The sequence below is a fragment of the Rhinolophus ferrumequinum genome, chromosome 18 (assembly GCF_004115265.2).
Source record: "Rhinolophus ferrumequinum isolate MPI-CBG mRhiFer1 chromosome 18, mRhiFer1_v1.p, whole genome shotgun sequence".
Classification (NCBI taxonomy): Eukaryota; Metazoa; Chordata; class Mammalia; order Chiroptera; family Rhinolophidae; genus Rhinolophus; species Rhinolophus ferrumequinum.
This window is the reverse complement of record NC_046301.1, coordinates 14,006,483-14,026,858: the sequence shown is the minus strand read 5'-3', so window position 1 is coordinate 14,026,858 and position 20,376 is coordinate 14,006,483. Positions and strand designations below refer to the sequence as shown.

General features: G+C 38.7%; 1 protein-coding gene across 2 annotated transcripts; it reads left to right on the top strand.

Annotated features, from left to right (window-relative positions):
- The first annotated feature begins 6,811 nt into the window (after positions 1-6,811).
- PCDH18 (protocadherin 18) lies at positions 6,812-19,488 on the top strand. 2 transcript variants are annotated; one of them, XM_033135367.1, is made up of 4 exons: positions 6,812-9,801; positions 10,594-10,679; positions 10,770-10,933; positions 17,571-19,488. In XM_033135367.1, exons 1-4 carry the CDS (start codon positions 7,315-7,317, stop codon positions 18,236-18,238), a joined length of 3,405 nt encoding a protein of 1,134 aa, XP_032991258.1. In that variant the 5' UTR covers positions 6,812-7,314; the 3' UTR covers positions 18,239-19,488. The 2 variants fall into 2 exon arrangements, with proteins under 2 accessions (XP_032991258.1, XP_032991257.1); XM_033135366.1 differs by having other exon boundaries at positions 10,591-10,679; positions 17,571-18,389.
- The last annotated feature ends 888 nt before the right edge of the window (positions 19,489-20,376 follow it).

The following is a 20,376-nucleotide window of genomic DNA, read 5'->3' as shown; positions in this document are numbered from 1 at the left end:
ATCATGGTGTTTCCAGAGACCAACTATATAGCTAGGTGTATACTCGTATGTTCTATTAATCACTTATTTATTTTATGAAATTTTAATTATTATTGATAAAAGTTGCTATTTGACAGAATATCTTGAATCTTTTGTTTTCTTTGTAAAATTAAGCATCCCCCAATTTGATAACATTGCTCTTACTGCTCTACAAATCCTACATTGCTCCTCATTGAATGTGTTTCAACTGGTGGATAATTGTGATGTGAATACTTTCCCATAAATTCTAAGTAAATAAGCAATTTGGACACTGACGTTACAATTAACCTAGCTGTACTTACTAATAGTAAATTCTTTGTGCATAATTGATGCTAATCAATAGACATTTATTTAAGCTTAACATACTATATTAAAACCTCCTTTCAAAAAGTTTTCATCTAATCTATCCTACAATAGCATTGATTTGGTTTTCATTAAGTAAAGGCTCATACTTTTAAGTCATGTTAGTTTTTCCTTTACACTTTGAGAAATTTTATCTTAAGAGTAGACACCAGTTTATTTGGGGTGGGATGCTCCCAGTTGGAAAAACAATAGTTGAATAAATAAGATATTAATACTTGTTAGAAGCATCCAGAAGTATTGCACCTGAAATGGATTTTAACATGAACACAAAAGATTCAGGCATCAGCAATAGACTTTTTGTCATACTTCAATTTCTTTTCTAAATCCTAAGCTAGAAATAGTTAAGGATAAATGCACACTGTACCCAAAATTTGCTTTCCCACACCAGTGAAAGTAATATTGGCATGAAGAAAATATAAAGCAAAGTTGCCATTTAGATATACTAGACAGATGGCAAAACACTCAATAGGATATTCCTCAACATATACATATGTACAAATATACATATACATAATGACATTGGGAATATTTTCACCAGCAGAAGTAATTCTTCAAAAAGAGTTAGATCTCTTTCTGAGAAGTATTCCCCTCCTTAAAAAAAAAAACTGCACTGCCTAAATGGATGGGGATAGGCTGATAACTGATACAAAACAGTGGATCCAGAGACAAGCTTAATGTCCTTTCCTTTACCATGAATTTAACTAAATAGAGAAGTTTTCTTATATCCCTTTACTTATATTCTTGAATCAGTGGTGTCTAAGCCCTGGCCCTTTCTATGATAATCTTCACGATATGCCAACTGTCTAAACTCCCCCAACGAGCAAAATCTCACAGCACGTGGAACGTGAGCACCACCACGTTGGGATTTCTACCACTTCAGACAATAGCTCACTCTTCATAGCAATGTGTCCCAAACTTTATGTGCATAGGAATCAGCCAAGGAACTTATTAACATGCAGAATCTGTTGGAGTAGGTCTGGGGTGCTGTCTGAGATTCTGCATGTCTAACGAGCTTCCAGATGATACCCGTCCTGCTGCTCTGTGGACCGGCCACTGTGTAGCAACGCTTTTGACTCAGAAGTGAGACTCAACTCACTTGAAGACTGACAAGCCCCTCACGGATCCTCAGTAGCAACTGTTGGAACACAATGTCTGGGCTTAGCTTCCTGCTTCAGGATTCTGCTGTGAGGAGAGGGCACTTAAGAGACCTGGTAACAGTTCAGACAATGAATGCTAACGTCAACCTGGCTGCCATCCAGTTTAACTTTGGGATCTGGTCTCACAGTTATGTGCCCATTTTCAGAAGACTGGATCTCGGGTGCTTGTCTTATTTCATCCATTTTAATCTCTAATTCCATATCCTGCCTGGCTCAAAAGACCTGAAGTCCTAAAACGAAGAGCAGCTCACCTCCATGCCTTGCGTCTGGACTCTCTTGATTGCCTGTTGCCAGACCCTAAGTCACCTGCTGGAACTTGGGGTGCTTCCTTTGGCAGGACACCCCAAATACTGATTGCCCACTCAGACAAAATTGACTTCGCACCTGCCACCATGTATCATGGACTCCAGCTCGTTATGCCCCACCCCCTCCTGTTGATACCGCCTCCTGGCCCCTGCACAGCAATGCAGGGTATGGGCTCCCCAGGTATGGAGCCCCCCTGTGGGCATTCATCCCATCCAGTGTTGACCAGAATTCTACTAAATTCTATTTTTATTCTACCAGCGTAAGGATACTTTAGGATCCATTTTCATTTCCCATCCCTTGATCTTATGTTGATAATGTTGTTCCAATAAAGAGTTCACATTGTTCATTTTTTTCATTATTATCCTCCTGAATAGATTAGTATGTGGAATACAGGGAAAACAACATAAAGAGATGTACTGTGATTGATAAAAGGTCTAATAGTGCTTTTAAAATGAAAATCTTGTTTGACAAGTTTTATCTTTCCTTGTCATTGCCAAGATATATCAAAATATATCCTTTTGTCTTCCCAGCATTGGTGACATGATATTAAAAAAAAAATGTTTATATCAAAGTATTTGAGAACAGGCAAATACTAGATGTGTATCCTATCAAATATAAGATATAATAAGCACCTGACAGACATCCTTTAACTATATTATTAGATATGTTCCAATGGCTTAGAGTCTGGTGGTTTACTGAGGTATACCTGATAGATATTTTTGAATTTTCTTCAGTGAACCAGCAAGTTTTCAAGATCATCATAGATCAGTGCTATTAATTTTGTTGGTTGTGTTTCAAAGGTGACCTTCATAAATCAAAACTGGAGAAAGCTTAATCTTCCCAGCATAGAATTATATAAGCATCTAAACCAAAAGTTCAAAAACAACAAGGACTGTGAATATAATACACGTGGGTTTTTTTTGTTTATTTCTTCAATGGATGTTGGCAAAAAGACAGACACTCGGAGGCTAAGGAGAGGAAACTAACCTTTGCTGTATGTTTACCCTGGGTTAGCCTGTGTGCAAGTCCCCAGTTACAGGTATACGTTGTTTTATCACACTATGCTTTATTGCACTTCACAGATATTGCATTTTTTACAAATTGAAGGTTTGTGGCAACCATGTATTAAACAAATCTGTCAACACCATTTTAGCACAGGCTCAGATGACGGTTAGCATTTTTAGCAATAAATTATTTTTTAATTAAGGTATGTACATTTTTTTAGATGTGATACTATTGCACACTTAATAGACTACAGTACAGAGGAAAAATAACTTTTATAAGCGCTGGGAAGCCAAAAAATTTGTATGACTTGCTTTAGTGTGATATTCATGATAGTTTATTGTGGATGTCTGGAAGTTAACCCATGTTATTTCCGAGATATGCCTGTATTTAAATCTTATAAGAATGTGTTATAGTGAATTACTATTATTCCCAGAGCACTAGACAGACTTGAGAAGTTAAATAATTTGTTCAGGATTACATAGCTACCAACTGGTGGTACCTGCATTCACACATGTGTTGGGCTCATAAAAAGTCAAGTTTTTAATCTTAAACAGTTCCAGGGTATTGGAAGTCCTTAACTTTACTATCTTTCGCGTGGTAAAAATTTGCTCTTATCTAATTTCCCAAGATACATAGTAATTACTTAGGCTTAGTACAGACATATGCTGTCAAGCAGGATCTTGAGTTCCTCCTATAAGGCATTTTACAACAAATGCTATGACGAAAGATTGTGATATTATGTCAATCTACAAGAAGATTGTGACATCCCAGATTATTCTTTTGATGATGGGAAAGATGATAAAATCAGATGGTAGTGAATATTTATTCTTCCACCTATGTTTGTATTTCATATGTTCTAATAAAATACGAATTCATGACTAAAAATTTTAAAACAAAATCCACATCTGTTTTTAAGAAATTTTAGTGACTTTAATTTTGTGTTCTACTACCAAAAAAGACACTATTCTTTACATGCTGGAGAGATGTTTGCACGTTACAATTGTCTTAACATTTCCCTTCCTCTTCAGTAGAAAAACATTCAAGATTTAGAATTATAAAGTTTCTTTAAAACAAAAGTAATCCAAATAAATGGCATAATAAAAATGTTATTAGAGGTGACAGGATGTATTGACAATGCCAGCTGGTATCTTTTCTCCGGTTTAGCAATTGTCAGCCAATTTAAGCTAACATGGTAAAAGGAGCTTTGTGGTGACAACACACATGACAGGATGGAAGTAGCCACGCTTCTCCTCCAGGAGCCAAGGAGCACGCTGTCCTGCTGTCTAATATCACTCCGAATGCCGCAGTCCTCAAGAGGTGGAACCACTTCCTTTGTCAACAAAGGCTGCCATGTCCTAGGTGGATGGACGTTAAGGAACATGCAATCCACTGGCCTTCGCTGGTATCTGAGAAGTCATTTTAGAGGGTCTACCACTTCTTCATGACTTTGTAAAACTCCAGAAGAAGGAGGAAGTCCAATCAAATCACCATTAGATGACAACTCACAGGAGTTTATCAGTTCTTCTCCCCTAACGCAAACCCTTTCACAAGTAGCAAATGATATGGGAGAGGATTTTTCTCAGTCTTTTCTCTTCAGGGCTACCAAATAAGGATATTTTGAATTGCTGGAACTAATCGAAAGTGCAAAGGAAAGATTTATTTTCTATTCTGTACTTTTGAAAACAAGTGTGAAACCCAGAGTAGTGGTGTATACTAAGGACAAATCAAAAGCACATTACTATGAAGTAGGCTTTCTCAGGGAGAGATTGGCAAGATAAAAACGAAATGATATTCGATGAGGATGATATCCCAAGTGTAAAAAGCCATCCTCCATGAAAAGATTCCAAGTTCTTTAAAGACATATTGATAGAAACATATTCTTTATGAATACATACTCATTTACAACCTACTTCAAATACTTCAGTAAGTTAATCAGAATCTCCTTTCACATGGACTAATTCTGTTCCAGCTCACTGTCAGAAATAAAGATGTTTAAAAATTAGTTTTTACTTTTTTAGCATTAGGAAAAATGACCTCTACGTTAAGGTAAGCAAGCCCATTGCTCTTGGAGTTTTGGGGATAGACTTATCAAATCCACAAACAAAACTCTTCTAGAACTAATGGAATTAGATTATCTTTGAATTCTCACCCCAACTTTGAATAGTCACTAATTTCTTTCTTTGCTCTTTTGGTGTTTGCAAAGGGGTTCACTAAAGCCTGAATTGATATAATTATTGGCTCAGATTGTTAGAGATCTAGGCCAGATGGCTATGGGTTTCTAAAGTCCCAGTGGCGTGAAGGAGTTTTCCTAGTTTGCCTATAGGGTTTGGGGATCAGCAATTTGAAAGGGCTACAAACTTGTAAAACAGTATTATTCATGGGGGCAGGATGTTCATCAACGTGACCCAGTACTAAATGCATTCATTATAGGCATTTCTATTCTGCACAATTTGCCACACAGCACTGGTTTCTGGAGGGGGAAAGAGACAATGGCTTATAAAATGCTTTTGATTGCCTAAAAAGAAATAGAGTTCATGCTGAGACTCCTCTGCTTTCTTTTTTGGAAAGAACCTTCTTAGAGACTTTAGTTGAACTCTGCTGAGAGTAAGCAAAGTGGAAAAATCAGAAAATTACTTTTTTCTTTTTTTATGTGTTTCTGGGGGGCAAAATAGAGTGAGAGAAATAAATGGGGAAAAAATGACAGTGAGATTATGTGAAACAGCAAATATGCAAGTAGATGAAGACAGCTGAGGAATAATGCAAGAGGTATGAAAAGAGGCAGCGAGAATAGAGCCACGATGATAAACTTAAAAGGGATTGCAGAGCAGAAAGAACATCATAAATAATCATATTTTCAAATAAGAATATCATATCAGTTTCTGTGACCTGGATAGCGCACAGCCTCCCATGATATTTCCTAGCATTTTGATGCACATAAAATGCAATTTTCAGCTCAGGCACTTTATTCTTCAATGTAAACAAGCTTTGGGTTTTTAAAATACATATCTGAAAAGTGTTTTTTTTATAAATAACACATATATTGTAAAAATTTGACTTGCAAACTATAGAGTCCTCGTTGACCCAGTATTTATTGTGAAGACTCACCATGTATGCATAGTACCTTCTGGTAGAAATTGGCATGCTAAAGCATGAAATGTCTTTTATCCAAGATAAATAGGATTTTTTTTTTCAACTACAGGACAAAGAAATATCATAGCCAGTTTTGCCCAGACTCAAGGAAAGAAGTGATGTAAGATAGAACTATATTGTTAATTAGTTTCAAATCCTAAGGTGGTCCTTTAACTCTTGCTAATTAAGAGAAATCAAGAGTGGAAAATAACCCTTTTCTTATCTTCAAAGAATTAAGATGAAAGAAAAACAGAGAAAGAAACCTCTTTCCTGGTTCTGTTCTTTAAAACAGAGCCCCAAGAAAATCTTCGAGAGCTCACCGAAGGAGAAAGACCCAAGTATTTACAGAGGGGGAGGGACAGGCGGTCTGAGAAGCCTAATTAGAAGGAAGTCTTCAAATTGTATTAAATTCCTCCGCCAACAAAATGCATTTAGAGGTATTTTAAGTTAAACCAGGACTTAAAGACTATGAAAAGCAAGATGATTACATGTTTGTGGAAGAAGAAAGGGCGATTAACAAAACCAGAGCAATTTAAAATGCCATATAAATAAAGGCGACCAGAAGTTGATTTCAAGTTTTCCTTGTGTAATTTGTCTCCCCTTTGTCACGGCACGCTCGGAGAAAGTAAACGCAGTGGATGGGAAGGGGGACGGCGGGTGGGGAGGCGGAGAGGGAGGGAGGGACGTCGAGGAACTGCTCCCATCCTCCTCCCCAGCCCGCGCCGGCCCCTCGTCCTCCACGCCCTCCCGCGCCCCCGGCCCCCGCCTTCCTCCTCTGGTCTCCCTGCCTCTCCCATCCTCCCCTCTCGTCCGCCCTGGCAGTGGGGACTCCGTCAGCTTTTGATTTGGAAGTACGCTGATTGGCTGGAAGCGATTCAACACACGCCGGGCAAAAGAGCTTTGTCTGAGTTGAGGTGAAGTTGTACAGATTTTAGGCTGGAGTCAGCAATCACGGCTGTTTAGTCTGCAGCCGAGCAGAGAAAGGGAGGAAGACTCGCTCGGGGAAAGATCCGCTGCAGACTCCGCCGCACCCTGCGATAGATGGATTCCGACTGCACGCGGGGACAAGCACGGCGGTGACTCTTCTGCCTGCAAAGAGGACAAACAGCCAAACAAACGCGAGGACTGGGCTCCGGAAGGACAATATCTGCAAGTCGTGACACGGTGTGTATAAAACAAAAAGTTCGCGAGCTGTTAATTGCTGTGCTGTGTTCTTAAGAGCCGCTTTCAAGTTTCAAGTACCCAATGTAGCTTAGCTTTAAGTTGCCAGAGGAAGTTGAGGGAATTGCTTTTGCGTGTTAATTTGCTCTGTGAGAGGAACCTCGTACGCTGACCGATGTACCAAATGAATGCTAAGATGCACTTTAGATTTGTGTTTGCACTCGTGATGGTGTCCTTCAACTCCGCCGTGTTGGGCAAGAATTTGAAATACAGGATTTACGAGGAGCAGAGGGTTGGGTCAGTCATTGCCAGACTATCGGAGGATGTGGCTGATGTTTTAGTTAAGCTGCCGTATCCTTCTACTGTTCGTTTCCGAGCCATGCAACGGGGAAATTCTCCCCTGCTGGTAGTCAATGAGGATAACGGGGAGATCAGCATCGGGGCGAAAATCGACCGGGAACAACTGTGCCAGAAAAACTTGAACTGTTCCATAGAGTTTGATGTGATCACTTTACCGACTGAGCATCTGCAGCTTTTCCATATCGAAGTTGAAGTGCTGGATATTAACGACAATGCTCCCCAGTTTTCAAGAGCTCTCATTCCTATCGAGATATCCGAGAGTGCAGCCGTTGGCACTCGTATCCCCCTGGACAGTGCATCTGATCCAGATGTTGGGGAAAATTCCCTGCACACCTACTCTCTGTCTGCCAACGATTTTTTTAATATCGAGGTCCGGACCAGGACCGATGGAGCCAAGTATGCAGAACTCATAGTGGTCAGAGAGCTGGATCGGGAGCTGAAGTCCAGCTATGAGCTTCAGCTCACCGCCTCAGACATGGGGGTGCCTCAGAGGTCTGGCTCGTCCATACTAAAAATAAGCATTTCAGACTCCAATGACAACAGCCCTGCTTTTGAGCAGCAGTCTTATATAATACAACTCTTAGAAAACTCCCCCGTGGGCACTTTGCTCCTTGATCTGAATGCCACCGATCCAGACGAGGGCGCTAATGGGAAAATTGTATATTCCTTCAGCAGTCATGTGTCTCCCAAAATTATAGAGACTTTTAAGATTGATTCGGAAAGAGGACATTTGACTCTCTTCAAACAAGTGGATTATGAAATCACCAAATCCTATGAGATTGATGTTCAAGCTCAAGATCTGGGTCCTAATTCGATCCCAGCTCATTGCAAAATTATAATTAAGGTTGTGGATGTTAATGATAACAAACCTGAAATTAACATAAACCTCATGTCCCCTGGAAAAGAAGAAATATCGTATATTTTTGAAGGGGATCCTGTTGATACATTTGTTGCTTTGGTCCGGGTTCAGGACAAGGATTCTGGGCTGAATGGAGAAATAGTTTGTAAGCTTCATGGACATGGTCACTTTAAACTTCAGAAGACTTATGAGAACAATTATTTAATCTTGACGAATGCCACACTGGATAGAGAAAAGAGATCTGAATACAGTTTGACTGTAATCGCTGAGGACAAGGGGACGCCCAGTCTCTCTACAGTAAAACATTTTACTGTTCAAATCAATGATATAAATGACAATCCACCCCACTTCCAGAGAAGTCGATATGAATTTGCAATCTCAGAGAATAACTCGCCAGGGGCATATATCACCACTGTTACAGCCACAGATCCTGATCTTGGAGAAAATGGGCAAGTCACATATACTATCTTGGAGAGTTTTATCCTGGGAAGTTCCATAACGACGTATGTAACCATTGACCCATCGAATGGAGCCATCTATGCCCTCAGAATCTTTGATCATGAAGAAGTGAGTCAGATCACTTTTGTGGTGGAAGCAAGAGATGGAGGAAGTCCGAAGCAACTTGTAAGCAATACCACAGTGGTGCTCACCATCATTGATGAAAATGACAATGTCCCCGTGGTCATAGGGCCTGCACTGCGCAATAATACTGCAGAAATCTCCATCCCCAAAGGGGCTGAGAGTGGCTTTCATGTCACAAGAATAAGGGCAATTGACAGAGACTCTGGTGTGAACGCTGAACTCAGCTGCTCCATAGTAGCAGGTAATGAGGAGAATATCTTTTTAATTGACCCCCGGTCATGTGACATCCACACCAACGTGAGCATGGACTCTGTTCCCTACACAGAATGGGAGCTCTCAGTTATCATCCAGGACAAAGGCAATCCTCAGCTACATACCAAAGTCCTTCTGAAGTGCATGATCTTTGAATATGCAGAGTCAGTGACAAGTACAGCCATGACCTCAGTCAGCCAGGCATCTCTGGATGTCTCCATGATTATAATTATTTCCTTAGGAGCAATTTGTGCAGTGTTGTTGGTTATTATGGTGCTGTTTGCAACTCGGTGTAACCGAGAAAAGAAAGACACCAGATCCTACAACTGCAGGGTAGCAGAATCAACGTACCAGCACCACCCCAAAAGGCCATCCAGGCAGATTCACAAAGGGGACATCACATTGGTGCCAACCATAAATGGTACTCTACCCATCAGATCTCATCACAGATCGTCTCCATCTTCATCTCCTACCTTAGAAAGAGGGCAGATGGGCAGCCGACAGAGCCACAACAGTCACCAGTCCCTCAACAGTTTGGTGACAATCTCATCGAACCACGTGCCAGAGAATTTCTCATTAGAACTCACCCATGCCACTCCCGCGGTTGAGGTAAGATCATGCACTGCACCAATTCACTGCCAAAGTCAGTATTCAGGAGTCGTGTTAGTTCTTAGATGCTTCCACTAAGAAGTAACAATACTAACAAAATGCAAATTAAGTAGGTTATATACACAAGTTACACTATGTGTATATAGCAAGTTTACACACCTTAGCACACTGTTTTAGGTTTTTCTTAAAGAATTTACTTGCATGTACTATGTATAATATTGAAAAGGAAACATGAAACTCACAAAGAACTATCAGATTAGAATCCCCTTTCTTCCCAGATTAAGATACTGGAAGCCAAAAATAAAGAGGCTTGCTTTATTCTCATAGTTGTGGTCTCTATTAAGAAATCACAAGCTGAGGCCTCCAGAATCCTATCTCAGTGCATGTTATATTTGTTCAACTTTTGAAAATGTTCTGACATGATTTTAACTACATATGTTAGAATGTTGTATTTTACAGCATTTTCCATGTATTTTTATAACTGATTACTTTAATCTGAACTATAAAATAAAGGAAATCAATGTGTTATTTATAAAGATGTCCTCTTCCAAAAAGAAAAAAAAAAAGTCAGTTGTATTAGATCATTCAGATCTCCCTGGGATGTATTCAGTGATATTTGGTGGCCAGCTGCACAGTCTGCCACAGTCCAGCACATGTAAATCTTTAAAACAGAGATAACATGTTCAATGAATTAGGATGAAATAGTGAGTGACTGTTTTTCCTTGCTGAAAGCTTGTGAGTATTTGGCGGTTTGTCTCCAGGAATCAGTTCTGTCTATTTGGTTTCCAGCAGGTCTCCCAGCTTCTCTCAATGCTTCACCAGGGGCAATATCAGCCAAGGCCAAGTTTTCGAGGAAACAAATATTCTAGGAGCTATAGGTATGAATTACCTTTGTGTTACCTATTAAATCTCAGATAACCTGGATGCCAAAGAATAAAAACTATACTTTCCCTGATTTATCTTTCTAGATATGCCCTTCAAGACATGGACAAATTTAGCTTGAAAGACAGTGGCCGTGGTGACAGTGAAGCAGGAGACAGTGATTATGACTTAGGGCGAGATTCTCCAATAGATAGGCTGCTGGGTGAAGGATTCAGCGACCTGTTTCTTACAGATGGACGAATCCCAGCAGGTAAGAGGGTAGTGACAGATGAATCCTTATTTTCAGATCTATTACAGCAGTGAAGTGAACCATTTCTCCCATGCTTATATTCTCTTCCTCCTTTGAACTAAGTCTCTGTAATTTGCACACTCTGAGCAATGAACGTAAACTGAAACACTGTAAACTTGTTTTCTTACAATTTATATGAAGCAGTTGGTAGAGAAGGACAAGCATGAGAGCCTAACAAGAAGAAAGGAGTGGGCAGAGGAGGGGAAGGAACCACACTGCTCCCCTCCTCTCTCTACCCCGTCTAGTGCTGCCATAGGACACTCTTGAGCAATTCTGTATAAAATTACTGGGTGGTTGTTTTCACTCAGACAGCCTGTTTTGGTGCATAGTGGTGAACTGGACTATAATTTGGAGGACACATTTCCTGTGATGGAAACCAACTCACAGAATCATAGATTAAAATATACTAGGAAATGGTATACTTTAATCACTAAAAATAGGAGAAAGAATGCATCTTAGTAGGTGGTAAGCAGAGAATATTTTTTGCCACCTTTCATTTCATGGCTGCACTATAGAAGAAGAGGAGCAGGAGTCCAAGAGAGGAATTTAGAACTACACAGCTGGATGGAGGAGATCCTAGTAAGTTATGAGCCACATTTTCCTGAGAATCCCTTCTAATTGTGCAGTCAAAACTCTGACTAACCAACTGAATAAACACTGACTGCATCAGTGAAGCAACCTGGTGACTAAAGAGGAACACTAAGTCAATTCTTAGGAACACACACGTGGCTCCTTTGGCTACTTATGTTTCTCAATTCCACTAAATGTTGATAGAGTGATTGCCATGTGATGAATGAAAGAAAAGCAGAACAAAACTATACTACCTGTCTGAGTTGTTTTCTAAATAACAGAGCAGTAAATGAGGTTAGGAACTAGACATGAGGGCGCTTCAGAGAGCCACAGAAATTTAGGTGAGATCAGGAAATGGCAGATGTAGCACTCCTCAGTAAGTGGTAATCATGGTGGCAGCAGTTGCAGCAGTATTAGTATTAGTCCTAAGGTCACAGAAGTACTTCCCAGTGATGGCCTCCCGCTTACTCCAGGCCCAGGAGCTGCTCTGCACTTGCATTGCTCCTCCCAGCACTTTGAAAGAGGGATTAGCAGTGGTGCGAGGAACAGTAGTGTTCTTATAAATGAATGTTTTTAGATTTGAAAACTGAAGCTTATAAATGTGAAAAAAATGTGTACAAAATCAGGCGATTTGTACATGGTAGAAGTGAGATTTAAGCCAATCCCCATACTCTTAAACATTAATCGAATCAAGAGTAATATGAAGTAACAGGTGGCTTTTTGTTTTTTACTATGTTGCATGACAAATTTGTTCTTATGTTAAAATATTACTGCCCTCCATGAAACTATTAAATGTTGCTTATTTAATTATGTTATTACAGTAACAGATACTGCATTCCTAGCAGAATGAATGTATGGAAAGGACTTATGAATGAAAGCACATGTTTGCATAGTCACCCATGGTTTCTTCCTTTCTTTCTTCCTTCCTTCCTTTCCTCCTTCCTTCCTTCCTCTCTCTCTCTCTCTCTCTCTCTCTCTCTCTCTCTCTCTCTCTCTCTCTCTCTCTCTCTTTCTCTCTCTCTCCTTTTTTTAATTTGTAGACTCTCTAGACCAAGTTAAAGAGAAAGCTCTGAAAATCTAGTGAAATATATATGGCTTCAGATAAATTGCTCAAAGATAATCAGTTTTATTTTTCTTACCTATGAAATGAAAGAGCTGGCTGACTTTCTATGATTCTCTGATACTGATAGAACCCTAATTTTAAATATTGATCTCTAAATTTGAATAGTCTGATTTCCCAATTATATTATTTCATGAAACAGGAAAGTAACACAATCAGCGTGATATCACTATTTCATTATGTGTTATTTTTTAAATTACATGGAGTCTATCCATAAAAACCATAACTTATCAGCATAGTTAAAAAGAGCACCACTGCCCCAACTCAGATAACCTTGCCATTTGTGGGCCTCAATGATGCCCAGAGTCCTTTTTCATTCTGAAATCCGATAATTCTAATAGCTAATCATGGTCTAACTTTTAAAAAAAAAAAAAAAAAAGATTGAGACTTCTTTTTCACTCTTTCCTGTTTTTTTTGAAAGCTACTAACATCGGGTATGTTCATGGCAGGAGAATTATCTAATGTTTGAGTTAAAAAAATAAAAAATATATATAAAAATAAATGTTAAAGAATAAAGACACTGGGGAAACACTGGTTAGATATAGAGAAAGTCTAGATAATAGTGAGTCTTGCTTAGTGAGTGACTTTAAGCTCCTTCCAAGTTACATTTTTTTCAAAGTTAGAGGCTCACGTTTACATTATCATTAATAATACCACTTAGTATATACACAACCTTTGAAAAACAATTCCATCTTTAGACAATCACACTTAATGCAGGTGTGTAGTGGGAGACCTATATTGCTGGTGTATCACAACCAACTGTGGTACAGTAGATACATTTCTGCCTCACTGGCTACCAGCCCTCAGGTGGGGTGTGGTAGAAAGTATTCTGCAGGCATAGAGCACCCGGATATCACCAACGATCCCCAAAGTATTTTAAGCTTTCCTCATGTTTAGCTAGTATGGAAAGAAATGTGCACATTGAGTATCTACACAGAGATAACCATCCTTCAATTATGACCATCATTCTGATGATACCTCACCTATTTTCTGGCTTATTCTTCACCCTGGAAGCTTCTGCTGGTACATTAGGGTATAAAACTTGAGCTTTGTAAATTTATACTCCCAGGAATTATCCCAAGTAGGAAAAAAATAACAAATCCACATCTGAATGGCATTAACAGAAATCAGTGCAGTTTTCAAAAGCATGTGTATTTTTAGGACTTAAGTATCATCTTCTAATAGTTTTTCTGCATTAGACTGTGATCAAATATAGATTATGTTATGTTGAGTTGCCTGCCAACAGGGTCATTTCTGGTTATTCATTCTATTAATTCCCACAGACATATCCTGCTTTGTGAGCAGTAAAAGCAGCACACATTTTTGTCTGTTAGCTCATGTTTGTCAACATAGTTTCTTCCTTACTCAGTCAGCTGTGAACTACAGTACTACACATATTCCTGCAAAACCTCCACTTTCCCATAGTGTTAGCTGCACCAGGATGATTTATAAAGGCTTTTGATTTTGTTTCTTGTGACATTCCTTTCTGATTGAGCTCATTCCACTTTTCATCCATTTGTCCTCAGTGATTATTGAATTCAAACATTCCTCTTTAAATCCGAGTTCTCTTCATTCTTATGGCCGGTATCCTAGTTCTGGCCTTTCTTCCATGGCTGCTTCACTGTGCAAGCATACACACTGTTATTTTCTCTCCAGAAATGCCTCCCTTTGTCAAATCTTTCTTTTATACAGCTTGAACGACTTTTTCTAACATTTTAATTTACATTTTTTGGTTCAGAATCAATAATTGACTTTTGTTGCCCAGCAACACCTCATTAAAGCTACTTATCTTGGCATTCCAAGGTCAATGAAATCCACTCCTAGCATATTAACTGGCAATTTTGGCTTTTTTGTATCTTTTGCAATAGGCAGGGCCATCTTTTCACATAACACACCAACCCTTTGCTCATGTGCCTTTCCACCTGAAAAACTGGCTTCTCTTCACTTTATCTAAATCCTCTTCACCTCTCAAATTTTGTTTCAAGTTTCTGTTTCTTTAATTACTTCAGCCTCCGTGTCCACTATTTTGTCTTTTCTTGACAAGCCCTCAGCATCACATAGTTTGGCACTCTAACGGGGCATTTAGGGCCTCATTTGCTACACCTCCACTCAGAACTAGATCTGAAAGCTTTTGAGGGTGGGGAGCTAGCATCGCACTTCACATATGACAGGCTCTTAATATATACCTGATGGATCACTCATTATCTAATGGCTTGGTAGAGGTTAGGTATATGTTTTTCCTCTTCTATTTGATGCTTGCTTTTCGTCCTACCTATAAGGTGCAGGATAGGGACAGAATTGATAGTCACGTAGTGACTTCCCCTACATCCTCCCCTCCCCAGGGGAAATTTAACCACCTGGCAGGGCTTTCAAGGAGGGACAGGAAAGTACCCACTTGCACCACTTGCCTACAAGTCCTACTCACTGGATGTGATATGGAACCTGGGTGGCACTGAATTACACATACACCAAGAAGGTTTTCAAATAGTTAGGTCTCCAGGGAAAAGACTGAACATGTCAATGAAACTGCGAAATGCCCTCTCCTGCACCACTGCTCTTCCATCTCCATTACTTTTGTCATCCCTCTCTCTATTGGGCTTTTTCAATGTTTCATATTCTCTGAGGTTTTAAATTTGAATTTGTTATTTTATAATTAAAGCTCCATTTATTTATTTTGAAGTTGTAAAATAGCATCCCCTATTAAAAAAAATCCCCATGACCAAAGTTATTTTTTAACATGAATTATCATTTTAATCACCCAGATTGTTCATTATATTCAGATCTCTAAAAATTTGATCATGCCCAGGAGTCTTAGAAGCCTACATAATTTTTCCTTTTATCTCCCCTTTGTCATTAATCATTAAAATAACACAAAGTCAATCAAACAGTTAAGTCCTTCCCACAGTGTTAAAGGCTAGAAAATAAATGAGAAATGTCATCAGGTTTGTTCCTCTTTCCTTGTAACAGGATGTGAGTAAGACAATATAGACAGGTCTCCTTTCCATTTTCAGAGACCCAGAGAATTATGAAAAAAACAATTCATTACCACTTTGATAGTTACTTCACTGCTGAGAAAATCTCACTGCTATTAAAGTATTCCAGTTACTTTCAACTCCTTTTGGTTTTGTCCACACTAAGTGATGAACAATAATTGGTAAATATTTCTAAGTAGTAATAATGCATGAAGTCAGCACATCTAAACAGGCTTTTGTTCTTAAATTATCCTTCCTTATTTAAACTTAACCTTTCTTCATAGAAAAATTAGGCAAGGATTCTCCAAGTTTGCCCTCTGTCTCTTACCCTACAAGTGATTCCTATGGAATCAGGGTTCACACTATCTCTGTAGTGTTCATGCTTCCTTTATATTTTTAGCTTTCCTAACAAGCAGACTTTTTTCTCACTCACAATAATTGCATTCATTCATTCTTTTGGATAAATATCCAGAAGTGGGATTGCTGGATAATATAGTAGTTCTATTTTTATTTTTTGAGAAACCTCCATACCATTTTCCATAGTGGCTGCACCATTTTACATTTCCAACAATAGTGCACAAGGGTTCAGTTTCTTCACATCCTTGCCAACACTTATTTGTTTATTTATGTATTTATTTAATAATAGTCATTCTGACAGATTTGAGGTGATATCACAGTGGTTTGAGTCGCATTTCCCTGATGATTCGAAAATACGTAGTGAACAATTATTCTCTGCAGACACCCTACCCAATGCTGAGATACAGTAATAAACACAATAGACAACTTGCTTCCTCAGACAAGGTATTTGGTATTGGAGTCATCCTTTTCAGCAATATTTTTGGAGAAATATACATCTTTCTTAAGTAGACCTAGCTACAGAATTAGCTCTCAATATACAGGTACGGCTGATATCAATCCAGTTTTCATTCATATCCAAGATACTTGCTTTACATTTTCTGGATTCTGTCATTCGCTCTACAAGGAAATCATGGTACTGGAAAGACCTAAGCATCACTGAAAGAGATGGGTGATTTGTGGAGCATATTGTATATCTTCACATTTCCTGGTTGTTATGTAGTTTAGTTATTGTTATTTGCCAGAAGTAGAGATTTTTCTCCTCTTTACATTTCTGCTTTTCTCATATCATCTATCATTTTCTGTGAGTGTGGCCACTCACATTCCAACAGAACATCATAACAACTGGAAGAACTAACCAATAGGTTTTTCATATTCATCATTTGATGACTTTTCCATCCATTTGAATTTCAAAGCTTTAAAAGAAGACTTCTTAACAGAGTAACTACAGATGCATGGTAGTTGAGGATAATTTGCACTAATATTTTAAGTAACAAGTCAATAAATAATCCAGAATACCTTTAAGAGAGATTAATAAGTATAATGATTTGATAGCTCGTTATATTCTCAATACTTTCATTAAAATTAAAGTAGGTCAGATAGACCTCACTATCTGGAAAGTTACTCAAAGGTATGACTCAAGGACTATCTGATGGCATTTCAAGTTATGGCTTTTACCTTACAGCTCTGGTGTTTTTCTAGAATTTATGTTCAGCAAATATTTCATCACCCACATCTTAACTCTTTTTTCTAGTCATTGTCATGTATAAGGTATCAATCCATTTTCTCATTATTTGAGTAGCAGAAATGACATTCCTGAGAAGTCCATGAGTCAGAAGCCCCCCCCCCCCCTTTCCTTAGTTGATAAATAAGGAAAAAATATGCCGGGTCCATAAAACTAGCCCTTAAAGCCATAACTGTAGTCCATCTAATGTATAAAATAACGAGTTAGTATCACGGTAGTAGTTTAAAACTGCCTCCCTCTCATTTCTTTGAAATACAATTCCATTGTTTCCCCCATCGTTTGGAGGCCTGCCGCGTGCGCCTAGTAACGAATGCCCCCTGTTTTCCTTGAGCGCAGCTATGAGGCTCTGCACGGAGGAGTGCAGGGTCCTGGGACACTCAGACCAGTGCTGGATGCCCCCGCTGCCCTCGCCATCCTCTGACTATAGGAGTAACATGTTCATCCCCGGGGAGGAGTTCCCAGCACAACCCCAGCAGCAGCACCCTCACCAGAGCCTTGAGGATGACACCCAGCCTGCAGATCCTGGTGAGAAGAAGAAGAGTTTTTCCACCTTTGGGAAGGACTCCCCAAGCGACGAGGACGCTGGGGACACCAGCACGTCGTCCCTGCTCTCGGAAATGAGCAGTGTGTTCCAGCGCCTCTTACCCCCTTCCCTGGACGCCTATTCTGAGTGCAGCGAGGTGGATAGGTCCAACTCGCTGGAACGCCGGAAGGGACCTCTGCCAGCCAAGACTGGGGGCTACCCACAAGGTGTGGCGGCCTGGGCGGCCACTACTCATTTCCAAAACCCCACTGCCAGCGCTGGGCCCCCCCTGGGCACGCACTCCAGTGTGCAGCCCTCCGCCAAGTGGCTGCCGGCCATGGAGGAGATCCCTGAAAATTACGAAGAAGATGATTTCGACAATGTGCTCAACCACCTCAACGACGGAAAACATGAACTCATGGATGCCAGTGAGCTGGTGGCTGAGATTAACAAACTGCTTCAAGATGTGCGCCAGAGCTAGGCGATTTTCGCGGAATAGTTTTGTTTCCATATCTATGGAAGTAGGGGACACAGAAAACCCTGAAAGAACTGGCATTGCCAAATAGTTGCATTTATCATAAATGTGTCTGTGTATATTGAATATTAAATACTGTATTTTCGTATGTACACAATGCAAGTGTGATTATTTTAATCTGTATTTTAAAAATACATTTGTACCTTATATTTATGTGTAATTTAACAGACAGATTTTATTTTTTTACTCCCATGACAAACATGTCTTTTCCTAATCATGTAGAAAATAGCCCCTGTTCAAATCTGATATACTCTTCAACCACAAAGTATAAAGGCACTGCTTAGAATAGTTATGTTGGGGAAGAAATCGTTATACTCTTCGAACAGCCCCACTAAAGCGTTGTAGAATTCTTAGTTCTTTGAAGTGATCCAACTTTATTTTTCAATACTCTTTTTTTAAAAATTAAGCATCAATAAAAATGTTAAACTTTTATTATTATTGTTGTTATTACTTTTACTGCTCTCTGCTAATTCTGATAGTTCAAGTCTTACAGCAAAAATTGAAACCTGAGTTGAAATTTCATTTCAGAACTGGGCAGTATCTTTCACAGTCAATGAGGAAATAGGACTAGAGTCCATGTTTCCTAACTCCCAGGCCCCTGTGATTCCAGGGCATCACATTGGCCTCTTCTGGCTAATGTTTCCTCTGAATTATTATTGTCTATTTATAATCAAAGTAAACAATGATTTCATTCCATTCTTGTAACGGGAGGTGTACTCCAAGGAAATGGACTCTGTCCTTTACATGGATAGCAGTATGTATTCTAACAGCATGAAGTACTCATGGACAAAGACCTTCTAGGGTAGTAAATACAAGTGATTTATTCAGAAACTATTCTATTTAAATCTTCCCTTTTCGCTCACAATACTTGAACATTTTTATCTTTTGCGTTTTTTTTTTTTTTGCTGTAACTATTCACTTTTAGCTTTTGTCTCCAGTGCATGATCTCATAGTTTTTTTGTTTTTATTTTTAGTATAAGAACATTTATGAAATTACATTTTTGCTATGGCAATTCTGTTTTATTTGTTGTGTGACAAATGACAAATTCTTTATTTATTGTGCTGTTATCACTCTGTGTGGAATGCTTTTGGTAAGGAAGATTGTTATTATGACTGTTCTCATTTATGACCAAGTTTCTATTAATGTTATTTCTATGAATACACTATCTTGATTGTACTCTCCAGAAAATTTTACTGTCAATGAAAATAAAAGAAAAATTAAAGCTAAAGAACTGTCCATAAATCAGAGTCCTGTTCCTATACATTCAAAAGCTTTGTTTGAAGCATATCCTTCATGAGAAGATTATTCAAGGTTAATAAATTAGGCTATTTGGACCACTGAAGATGCACGTCATTCAAGTTAGTTTATAGACAAACAGTAAGTCACTTTTTTGAAATAAATGAATGATAGCTAAAGTACTACATTGCAACTGAAAAAATACTTTATTATCCAAATTGGGCTTTCATTCTTCATCTGTGTAGCTGGGCTCATAGTCAAGTATATATACTCTGTATACCAGAAATAATAGGACCCTTCAGATAATCTAAACCCCCCAAATTACTGAACAGACAGGCACAGGGTAATAGATTTGAAAATGAGTGTATATACTTCTCACTAATTTATATTTTTATTATGTTCCAGCTTATACAACTTGTGGAGCTGTTAAAAGAATTTTATGGGGAGTTGGCATTGCAAAAATTGCTACCAAAATTTACATACTTCCTGACTTTTAAAATTGCAATTCCACATTCTATCCTGCTACTTTAAAATAATAGTTTTCTATTTCCTTTTATGACTTCTGCAAGTTGCTCCTAATTCTTGTTTGCTTTCACAGATTTTATCTCTTCAATTTATTTATTTTATGGTATTGCTCCTTCATCATTTATCCTACTGCCTACATTTTATAGCAGTCTTCTCCAAAATTTTGTATGTGTATAGTACTTTATATAACCACCTAGATCTTATTCATTTTTTCATGCATCTTCATTTTTATTAATATAACAGGGATCATATTTTTTGAGGCATGAAGCTAATACCTTTTCATTCTCAATAGCCTTGCTCCTCTAATTCACAAGTTTAATGG

What these genes read in the sequence shown, in the direction of transcription:
- PCDH18 (XM_033135366.1), top strand. Translation starts at nt 7,315, where the DNA reads ATGTACCAAATGAATGCTAAGATGCACTTTAGATTTGTGTTTGCACTC. An exon ending in ATGCCACTCCCGCGGTTGAG is followed by an intron (nt 9,802 to 10,590) that starts GTAAGATCATGC and finishes TTTGGTTTCCAG; the next exon opens with CAGGTCTCCCAGCTTCTCTC. An exon ending in AGATGGACGAATCCCAGCAG is followed by an intron (nt 10,934 to 17,570) that starts GTAAGAGGGTAG and finishes CCTTGAGCGCAG; the next exon opens with CTATGAGGCTCTGCACGGAG.